Source organism: Podarcis melisellensis (genome assembly GCF_964234715.1).
Source record: "Podarcis melisellensis genome assembly, chromosome: 12".
Taxonomy (NCBI): Eukaryota; Metazoa; Chordata; class Lepidosauria; order Squamata; family Lacertidae; genus Podarcis; species Podarcis melisellensis.
Window position 1 is genome coordinate 771,722 of NC_138544.1, and position 10,705 is coordinate 782,426.

At 50.1% G+C, this 10,705-nt stretch overlaps 1 protein-coding gene across 3 annotated transcripts; it reads left to right on the top strand.

The window, feature by feature from the left end:
- The first annotated feature begins 357 nt into the window (after positions 1–357).
- LOC309380920 (endosome-associated-trafficking regulator 1-like) lies at positions 358–9,921 on the top strand. Of its 3 annotated transcripts, XM_081931152.1 has the most exons (8): positions 358–438; positions 1,346–1,509; positions 1,816–2,187; positions 3,504–3,577; positions 4,347–4,458; positions 5,107–5,169; positions 6,018–6,157; positions 8,711–9,921. In XM_081931152.1, the coding sequence occupies exons 1-8, from the start codon at positions 363–365 to the stop codon at positions 8,802–8,804; spliced, it is 1,095 nt and encodes a 364-aa protein (XP_081787278.1). In that variant the 5' UTR covers positions 358–362; the 3' UTR covers positions 8,805–9,921. The 3 variants fall into 3 exon arrangements, with proteins under 3 accessions (XP_081787278.1, XP_081787280.1, XP_081787279.1); XM_081931154.1 differs by lacking the exon at positions 6,018–6,157; XM_081931153.1 differs by lacking the exon at positions 5,107–5,169.
- The last annotated feature ends 784 nt before the right edge of the window (positions 9,922–10,705 follow it).

Here is a 10,705-nt window from a genome sequence, read left to right on the forward strand (position 1 = left end):
AAAAGCTGCTCTCATCAGAAAAGAGATTTGATCCTGTTTCCGCTGCTCCTTGCCGGGGCTGGATAGGGGCCTCGGGGCCCCTTCCAGCTGCACGCGGCCTTTCCCGGAGGATGCAGCACCTTCTCCCCCTCGCTTGAAAGCCCCTTGCTTCCCCAGTCCTTCCTGCCACACGGAACAAACTACACTTCCCAGGAGCAGCGGGGGGGGGGGGTCGTGCTTGACGCGCGTCCTCGAGAGAAAGTGCCGAAGGAGTGCCGGAAGTTGTGGCCCGCGCGTGCGCCTCTGCCCTTTCTTGGCTCTGCCTCCCGCCCGGAAGCGCCTCTTCGGCTCGAGCCGGGAAGGGGGCGGGCAGGCGCGGCTCCATGGCGGGGCCCGGCCGCCCTCTCGCCGCGGGCGGAGCCTCCTTCGGGCGCCAGCAGCCCCGGGCCGGCCCCGCTGGTAGGACTCTGAGCAGGGGCAGAGCGCCTTGGGCGGGACTCCGGGAGCGAGGAGGGTCCGGAGCAGAGCTCGGAGGGCGGTGCTCCTGAGCGCGTGCAGAGCGCCTCCCTTGGAAGCGGCTCAGCAGTAGCTGCCTGGAGCGCTGCCTCGGCAAGAGCAACCAGGGTCTTTGCTGTAAAAAGCGCTTGAAAGGAAAGTGGCAGCCGAGGCTCCTGCGAGAGAGAGGAGGAGGAAGTCCCCTCTGAGACTAGTCCTTTGCTTTTGACTGCTTTTGTATTCCCAGGGAGTTAAAAGGGGCATGATTTTCATTATTAACTAATTAAATTAGTACAGCACTCTTCTTCCAAAACCCCAGGGCGGTTCTCCCCACTGAATCCCCACAACAGCAGCCCTGTGAGGTAGGTGGGGACTCCACCAGAATCTCCAGGCCCGAGCCTGAAGCTCGGACTCATGGGTAGGCAACCTCAGGCCCAGGGGCCAGATCCGGCCCAGTCGCCTTCTCAATCTGGCCCGCAGACAGTCCGGAAAGCAGTGTGTTTTTACATGAGTAGAATGTGTGCTTTTATTTAAAATGCATCTCTGGGTTATTTGTGGGGCATAGGAATTTGTTCATCCCCTCCCCCCAAAAAATAGTCCGGTCCCCCACAAGGTCTGAGGGACAGTGGACTGGCCCCCTGCTGAAAAAGTTTGCTGACCCTTGCTCTAACTGCTAGGCTCTCCTGTTTTTTCCAGGGGGAGCCATAAAAGTCGCCCCTTATCATAGTCAAGGCAGGTGTGTGTTTGCAGCTGCAAGCAAAATGAGCATCCCTGGGGTGGAGCTGGGCACCCCCCCCCCAGTCCCAGATCTTCCCTCTTATTCCTTCCCCTGTTTGTAAGGCTTCCTTCCTTCCTTGGCTTCCTCCTCCAGTTGGATCTTCCATTGCACCTGAGGAGGAAGAGGCCAACCCCTTCTCCTTCAAGGAGTTTGTGCGGAGCAAGAACCAGTATTTGGCAGCCCCTGTCCTGGAGGAAGCAAAGGGGCTGAGCGGCGTTGCCCTGGCCTCCTCGGGGTCAAGCACCAGCAGCCCCAAGGTAAGGCCTGGGGGGCAAAGCGGGTGATGGGGGGCACCAGGAATCAAGGGGGCAAGTGGCTGAGGTCCCCCCCCAGGAACCTCCCACACCTCCCCGCACTCACGGCCCTTCCTCTTTCCTGCGCCACAGGTGGAGAGAGAAGGCTACTGGCGGAGGAAAGGGGGGGCCGGGAGGAGAGACCTGCCCCAGGTGCCAAGGGGCTGCGCGGTGAGAGGGGAGCATTGCTGTCCTGCATGGCTGCGTTTTTGAAGTATCCCAAGGCTCTTCCTTAGGCTGAGAACAGATTTCCCCCCTTTGACATTTTAGGATTCCTCCAGGTTCTCGCTCCTCCTGGACGACAGCACCTCGTCCCCTGGGTCTTTGGATGTGGCCTTCCACAAGCTGTTTCCCCCGAACCCAATGGCAACTAACTCCTCGCTGGAGGATGAAGACGAGGACAGCGAATGGAGCAGCACCTACCAGCCATCAGCCATTGAAGAGGCCCACCTGGGCAGGATGCCCAGCACCTCCTTGGACAGCACCCGTGACTCTCTCTGCTGCAATCCCTCTGACCTGTCTGAGCTCCAGAGGCTTACTCCGTGGAAGCTGGGGGCCAAGGAGGACCAGAGCTTGCCTGTGGATGGAGCTGCCGGGGGGGACAGCTTTTATCTGCCTCCTTGCCAGCCGACTTACGAAGAAGTGAGGAAGATGGGAATCTGAATTGTAGGCTGCTTTGGTCTCTTCCTAATGCTCCTCCATCCACGTCTCCTGAATGAGTTGGGAGGCCAGGATTGCTCCCTGGCAAATGGGTCTGCTTCGAGGTTTTCAAGTCCCAGGCTGGGCAAGGGAAGGAAGTGTTCTGTAGCCCTTCTTAATTCCTGCCACCCAATTTATTTTTGCCGTGCCCCTGTTGGAGGCAGTAATGCTTCTGAGCTCTTGCTCCAGTCCTGTTTTGGGGCTTTTCGTTGCAGCATCTTGGTTGGCCACTGTGAGGACAGGAGGCGGGACCAGATGGGCTCCCTTTGGGCCAATCCAGCTTAGCTCTCCATCTGAACATTTAGTGCAGGCATAGGCAAACTCGACCCTCCAGATGTTTTGGGACTACAACTCCCATCACCCCTAGCTAACAGGACCAGTGGTCAGGGATGATGGGACTTGTAGTCTCAAAACATGTGGAGGGCTGAGTTTGCCTATGCCTGGTTTGCCTCCCTGCCCAGGGGCAGTCTACCCCGGAATGCCAGCTGGTGGGAGCACAGCTGAAGAGTTGCTGTTGCACTCAGGCCACACTTGTGGGCTTTCCATTGGGGCCTCTGTGCAGGCTGGACCATATGGGCCCCCAGGGGCCTGTGTTCACCTCAGGCTTTTCAGGAGGAGCAGTATCTCCCCCCCATTAATTTTTTTGTTTTATTCATATGCCTCTTGAATGTAACAAATTTTATGAGTAGCTTACAATAAACATTAAAATTATTAACAAGACTGTTGTAAACTAGTATTTAAAAACATCAGAAGGTTATTATAATTAACAGTGAGAGTTGTTCCACTCCCCACTTTCCCCAAATCACACACACTTTTGAAACTCGCCCCAGGGACTGCTCAAAGGCTACTTGGAGGCCCTGTACTAGTGTGGATCCCAGCCAGGAACCTGGTTGTGGAGAGGTGGGGTTTTGGTGTCTTAAAGTAGGCTTCCTGATATGTCTTGGTTTGTTTGAAATATGGCTACCCTAAAGGCACCTTCAACATCCTGACTTCATACTGGCCCTCTGGGCTCCATGAACTCTGGATTCTTCCTCGGTTCCTTTCCCCCCCCCCCCCTAATAATTCAAAATCCCTTTAATTTTGCAGACAGAGCAAACAGAGTCAAACCTGGGTCCTTGACCAAAAATTTGGATATTCATGTTTTTCTTTATCCCAAAATACACATTGTCTTAATCCAGTTTCATCCAAACAACTTTGCTACTGATATACAAGGCAAACATTTGTTCAATTAGGTATTTCTTTTGCTCTTCCTTTTGCAGTTAAAAGAAGAAAATTCCAAGTTTAGGAGTAAGATCAGCCATCTTCAAGCAGTTTCTGAGAGTCAGGCAGAGAGGTACACATACTGTGTTTCTTGCAAAAAAATTCATCCAACACAGCTAAATAACAAGCCCTTAAAAAAAAACCAAACCAAACCTCGAAAAGTATTTTTGTTATGGCTTCAACAGTGAATCAGTCACTTGGATTCATTGATTAAGAATGCCTTTAAGTCATCTTAAAATGTGTTCCCAATCAATTGAGCAGCACATATAGTATTATTTTTAATATAAGTCCTTAATATTTGCACCTGCAATTTTTTTGAATCTATTGAAGAGTCATTTTCTCTTGCCTTGAATGGGCTTGCGGGGGGGGGGAGAGTCATCTCTTCTGAGATGATGGCTTTCACACTTGCAAAGTATTGCTATGCTCTTGCAAATTTATACTAATTGAATTGGTGCTTTATCAGCTAAGGTGATTAATAAAATGGCCAATCCCACTGGGAGGCAGTGAGATGGGGGGGGGGCGCTAAGAGGCAAGGAGGAGGCAGCAAATCTGTTTTGTTTAAAAGCTTCAATTGTTAATTTGTTTTAAATAGCTTTAATTTGATCTTGAATGAAGGTGCAATAAATTGTTACTGTTTTGAACTTTTTTTGTGCTGTTACCTTAGTGCGCTGTGCAAACCACTATTCTGAATGATCCTGTTTATAGGGTAGGGTGCACCGAGGGGGGAGGAATATATGGAAGCAAGGAGGTGGTGGCCCCCAAAAGTTTGGGAATTACTGAGCTAGGGAGCCCCCCCCCCCAAGGCAATGCTTGATTCCCTGCTGTTGCCTTTTGTAAACTAGAATCAAGCAGCTGGAAAGGACCCTGGAGGAGAGTCGGCGGAAAGAGGAGAAGGAGACGCGGGACTTGGAGGCGATGGTGCAGCAGGTGGAGGAGAACCTTGAGCTGATGGTGGTGAGTCTGGCCTGCCAGGGGAGGAGGACCGTGGCCCTCCCAGCCCTGGGATGGCTCTGTGATGGGCACTTCCCTGTGTCTCAACTGCTGAATAATAGACCTGGTTTGTAGGGGACAGTGGTCTCTGTTATCCTCAATTTGTTTCTGAGATCTCAGATCTCTCTACCTGCCCCCAGCTCCTCCCAGCAGCTCGTGGAGAGGCTGCCAGCCCCAAAGACCCTCCACAGGCCACCCCCAAATCAGCCTTACTTCCTGCCCCCTGCCAGCCTGGACGGTGTCCTTGAGAGAAGGCTGCCTTCTGAGGGCCTGGAGAAAGATGCCAACTGCACAAAAGGTCAACTTTATCTCAGCTGCTCTGCACTCTTTCCTCTGGTCCTGTGTGTGGCCCCTGGAAAGCTGTGTGAAACGGGAATGTGATCCATCTGTAATGGAAGCTGACTCATAACAGCGAGCAGGTGGGGGGATTCTGCTCCTAGACTCTGGTGGGACGCTGCTTCCCCCCCCCCGTGGAAAGCCCACAAGGAGGGCATGGGGCTCCAGGCGGCTGGTCGTGAGAGGCCTACTGCCTCTTGACTGATAGCGGGACCTCAGGGTCTCCCCTTTTATTCTTCCGGCTCCAGTGACCAGCCCTGCTCTTCTCTATTCCAGAAACGGGCCATGAAGGCTGAAACCAGCACTGTGAAGCTGAAGCAGCACAACAGCCTCCTCCAGGTACGGCCTGGGGGCCTCCTCCTCCGTTGGGCCTCCTTTTCTTCTCAGTCCTTTTTAAAAGCCAAACATTTGTGTTTCTGAGCACCTGCTAAGGCAAAGCTGAGGAGGGTGGAGAGTTAGACTGGGGGACTCTCCCGCAAGAGGCCATGAGGGTCACCCACCTGGAGGGCTCCAAAAGAGGATTAGACCGATTCAGGGAGGGGGGGAGGACTAAGCCAGGATGGCAGAGGCAGCTTCTGAATCCCAGTTGCTGGAAAGGGCGAGAGGGGAAAGTTGGCTCTTGCTTGCGGGTTTCCCATCATGAGCATTTGGTTGGCCCCTGTGAGAACAGGAGGAGGAACCAGACGGGCCCCTGGCCTGACCCAGCCCCCAGGCGCTTCTCCTGTTCTGTTTATGAGGCTGAGGAGACGTTGCAGGTTGAAGGCGAGACACAGCTGAACTCCTTTGCCAGGAAACTTGCCCAGACCACGTGTTGTGTGTGTGGCTAGCTACACGCCAGAAATTCAAAGCACCTGGCTTCTCCCAAAGAATCCTGGGAAACGTAGTTTAAGGGTGCTGGGGGTTATAGTTCTTTGGGGTTAACTACAGTTCCCAGGATGCTTTGCGGGAAGCCAAGGGCTTTAAATACACGTTTTGGCAGAAAAAGCAGGGTGAAAAATGCTTTTTTTAAAAAAAATAAACCTGCTTAGCAGACTTGCATTGTTTGCAATAACGTTCTCAACTAATCTTGCTTGCTGGCATCTCCAGGATCCTTTGAGCTAGCTCCTCTGTGCTTTTTATCCACATGTCTCTGTAGCTGGGGGTGGTGAGCCACTGATGTATCCCCCCTCCTGTTTTTTACCTTAAAGGTTCAGGTGGAGAACTACAGGTTAGAAAATGAAGCCTTGAAATCTAGCCACTCGGCTAACCTGGCCATAGTGCAGCAAAATGCCAGTGCTGCCTTGCAGAATCTCCTCGCCGTCATCACAAAGTCCCAACCATCCATCAGGTACATTTCAACATCCGGCATCTGTAGATTAAAATCTACATGAACCCCAGTCAACTTGCAACTCAACGAGAGATGGATGAGCCATCTTGTGTGATGTAAACAAATGAGTTTAATGACGCAGTCCAGGCCTTGAGTTAGCACATCACACACATGCTCTGAGATAAGGTGCCAGGCAACATAGCAACATCAGCAGTCAGTGGTATGACTTGCAGAGACATTCGCCCTCATTGTTTCAGGAATGAGAAGACAAGGATAACAGTCTCTAGGGCATTGCTTCTGTCTTCTCCTTGTCCGGTCCTGTTTGACTGAGTCTGTGATGATGGGTTTTACTCAGTAGCATTAGCTAGCATAGAATCATAGAATTGGAAGGGACCCTGAGGATCATCTAGTCCAACCCTCTGCAATGCAGGAGTATGCAGCTGTCCCATGCAGGGAGGGAACCTGCAACTTTGGCATTATCAGCACCATGGGTTAGCAGATCTCTCTGTCCACATGTACCTTTAATTCAGAGACCTAAAGAACTATATAGTACCATACTGGCCCAAATATAAGCCATACCCATAAATAAGCTGCAGCTTTAAAATTTGGGGGGGGGGGGAGGAAAAAAAGACAATACCCGAATATAAGCCGCTCCCTTAAAATTGGGTTACAGGCTGAAAATTGCTGTGGTTGGTAGAATTGTAACTCTGAGCCAATTTAAGCCTTCGATCTTGCAATCCAGCAAAAGTTACCAAACAATCACTGAAATCGCTATTCAGTTGCTACAATTCCGCAGGCGCTCACACCTGTAAATGGCAAATGTAGAATAAAATCCTGTGGGTTAATTGCACAACAGTCTCAAGCTTGCAAATCGGCAATAATAAAAAAAAATGTTCCATTTTACCATATGCCTGTTTCAGCAGTGATATTGTAAAAGCCAATTTTTGTAAGGTAACGAATTTAAGCCACACTTTAACTTTTCACAGTCGGAATTTGGAAAAAAAAGTGTGGCTTATATTCGGGCCAATACACTAGTCAGTAGTGTTTAGGTTCGTCTTGCGTGTGGAGACAAGAAACACTTGGTTCCTCTGAACTGTGTGGGAGAGGAGTTTTCCCCATAGCCGAGGCATCTCTGAAGACTGCTGGGCCTCCCGCACACAGCGAGAGATGTGATGAACTCCAGCCGACTTCCACAAGCCCCCAACAAGCCGCTTCATTGAAGACCCTGAAACTTCAAAGCAGCAGCCATGTGTTAAAAAGGGGAACAGGATAGAAACGTAGGAAGCTGCCTTCTACAGAGTCAGAACCATTGGTCGATCTAACTTCGTATTGTCTACACTGACTGGCAGCAGCTCTCCAGGGTTTTAGGCAGGGGGTCTCCCGCAGATTCCATTGGAAATGGAACCCAGGACCTTCTGCGTGTGGAGCTACAACCCTTCCCCTGAAAACAAAGCCTGGTTTCAGTCCTCAGCCCTTGCCATCAAGACAAACTTGGGAAGGGCTGTAGCTCATTGGGCAAAGGGCTAGTTTTGCAGGCAGACTCTCCCAAGTTCTGCCTCTGGCATTTTCCGGCCTCCTGTGTGAAATCCCACAGAGCCACGGATGTTCAGTGTGGACAAGTCCGAGTTGGGTGGAAACAGAGGGAGCCCAGCATTTTAAGTCCCGTTTGTGTCACTAGGGGAGTATTGTGTTTTTTAAATGATCTGTCTGCAACCGGTATGACATGCCAAAGCCTTGTAAGTACTTGCCCAGCTTTGAGGAGGAGGCGGGGGGGCTGGGACCCTGGCAGAGCCCCCCCCCCCCAAGCCCTGCACTTCCCTTACCATTCAGGATGGGAGTTACCTGTATCTGTAATCGAAAGAGATGGAAGGAATAGCTTGGGCTTCTCTTGAATTGTGTGCCGGGAATGCAGCTCAGTCTCTGCTCCACTTTATCCAGGTTCCCCAAAGTTCACTCAGATGTCCATGTCTGCGCAGGCCAGCTTCTATTCTGCGCCAAATGCTTTCATAGCCTCCTTGAAAACCTGCCAAGGGTGCAGTTGGGGATAAGGGAGTTGCCAGTAAGCCCACTTATTGCTGTGCCAGGTTCAATAGGCCCAGGGTGCCTCAGGGAGCCCCTGGACTATTCTATCCCAGACCTTTATGCCCCAGCTTGATCACCAAGATCATCTGCAGGAGGGCTGTTGGGCGTTCCTTAGTTGGTGAGGTTCATTTGACAGCAACAAGAAACTGAGCCTTTACTGTCTTTGTTCCAGTCCTATGGTACTCTCTGCCACTGGAGATTCAGAAAGCCAACTTTTTCAATGCCAACTTTTAAACGCCTTCTGAAAACATTTTTGTTTGGACAATTTAGAATGCATCCTTCTACAATGGTTAATGGATGTTTGTTTTTAACTTTTTGTGGTTTTTATTGTATGGTTTTATGTTTTTATAGCTGTAAACTGCTTTGATATATATCTTTATGATACAGTGGTCATACAAATATTTTTATAAATAAGTAATTCCTGGCCTAAGCAGTCACTCTCACATTCATTCCCCCCCCTTTCTTTCTAACAACCTCCTGCTTTCATTCCAGGCAGCTGCTCTCTGGCGCGAAAGAGCTGCAGCTGGTGGCTGAACTGCTGAAGTCACTGGACAAAATCTCCGAGATACCACAAGGGTCTTCCTAAACATTGTGGCACAGGACTTAAGCAAAGGCTTAATTGGGAATTGGGGTTTGAAAGGGGGGTGGAAGAAGCCCTTTTCCTGCCCAGGGGCTACATGACCTTGTTAAGGATCATCATCGGTGGGGGCAAAGCCACCTGTGTGTCTACACACCTGTGCCCAACACCTCCAGATGCTTTTGATGCTGAGACATATCTTCTTCCTCACTGGTCTCTGCCATCACTCTCCAGTTCCTCACTGGGTGCACCTCCTGGCTCCTCTCTCATACCTTTGCATCTGTTTTTTCAGCTCTTGCCTTCCCCCCCGCCCCCCCCCCGGTGGGCTTCTCTTGTGACTGCAGTCTGCTTGCCTTTGTCACTGAATGCATCCTTATGTGTTTCTGGCTTCTAGTTAGAGATGACTGCTCGGTAAAGACCCAGCATGAAAACACTAAAACCTTTTAGAAATTCTGTACAGGTGACTCCCCGTTTACACGGGGGTAACGTTCTGGTACCCTGCGCGCATAAGTGAAATGTGCAAAAATGGGGGGCACCCTGCTGCAACTTCAGCTTGCAAGGAGCTCTTTCCCAGACCCTAAAGAGGACGTCCTCTGGGCTCCAGGGAGTCTTTGTCGGCTGGAGGTACATTGGGGTTTTGTAGAGGCTCTTCAGGTCTCTCCCCCATTGGGTTTTTGGTGCTACGCATATGCACAGTTGTGCATGAATTGAACACACTTAAATGGGGGGGTGGTTCCTCTATTATAAAAATTACAGCTTGCAGCATTTAAAGAAAATCCTTCCTGGCAGAAAGAGAAGCAAAGATAAAGTTACACGGCTTGTAAGCAATAGCTCAAAACATGACAATCACATAATCTGTTAAATTTCAGGGGTTTAAAAGGCCTGGAAGAATTTTAAAAGATAAATTTATATGGAAGATGCAGGGAAGGTGTCAGGCTTTGAAGAGAGGTTGGTAACCTTTTGCTTTAAAGGAGCAATGCAAGGGAGTTCCATTATCACCTTTTTATATAGCAAAAGTTTTGGATTTAACAAACGCTTCTTGAATGCCTAATTCTGAAGCTTTCCTCCTATCCTTCTGGGATTAATAATAGCATTAATTTCAAAATAAAATCAATTTATAACTGCAGAGCACTCTTTTCTTTTCCTGTTTGGTTTTGCTATAATCACACACACCCTTTCACATCTTTCAGTTAGTAGGCAGGGTATATATACTCATAAGTGAATAAATTATGAGTGCAGATTCTAGCCCTTCCTGTAATATCTCCCCACCCAGGAGCAGAGATCCAGGAGCAGGCTGCAGATGTTTCCAGGGACGCGGACTTATAAAAAATATTGGGGGGGCCCGGGAAAGCTCATGAATAATAAATAAGCTCATGAATATGCAAATAAAGTGGCGCCGCCTCCTCGTGAGCGAATAGGGGAGAGCGTGCTGCGCCTATTAATCAGCTCCAAAGGAAATTGGGTGGAGCTTTTGCTCGGGAGGGAGGGCAGGAGGCATGCAGCCCGCCCCTCCCTGTGCATTTTGGGCTGGGGGAGGGGCGGCGATGGCGCTCTGCTGGAGGGGCGCCGGAGATTATTGGGGGGGCGGAGCCCCCCAAACAAATTTTTGAGGGGGCTCGGGCCCCGTCAAGCCCCATGGAGTCGGCGCCTATGGATGTTTCTCTTTGCATTTTGGTTATATCCTCATTAATAGCTGCTGAAACCAGTGACACAAAAGCCATGTAAAAAGAAAAAAAATTAAAATCAGAGATGAGTTCTTAAAATATCTCAATTGCCTGCATGAGTTTTGTCAAATGGGAAAGCTTTTAGCAGACTGAAATTTTAAAATGGAAGCTGCCTATTGAATTGGGTCTGCAAGTCCTTAAATGTCTAGATTTAGGGAATTTAAAAAAACCTTGCTCTTCATCCGA

What these genes read in the sequence shown, in the direction of transcription:
- LOC309380920 (XM_081931152.1), top strand. Translation starts at nt 363, where the DNA reads ATGGCGGGGCCCGGCCGCCCTCTCGCCGCGGGCGGAGCCTCCTTCGGG. An exon ending in GCCCCGGGCCGGCCCCGCTG is followed by an intron (nt 439 to 1,345) that starts GTAGGACTCTGA and finishes TTCCTCCTCCAG; the next exon opens with TTGGATCTTCCATTGCACCT. An exon ending in TCTGAGAGTCAGGCAGAGAG is followed by an intron (nt 3,578 to 4,346) that starts GTACACATACTG and finishes TTTGTAAACTAG; the next exon opens with AATCAAGCAGCTGGAAAGGA.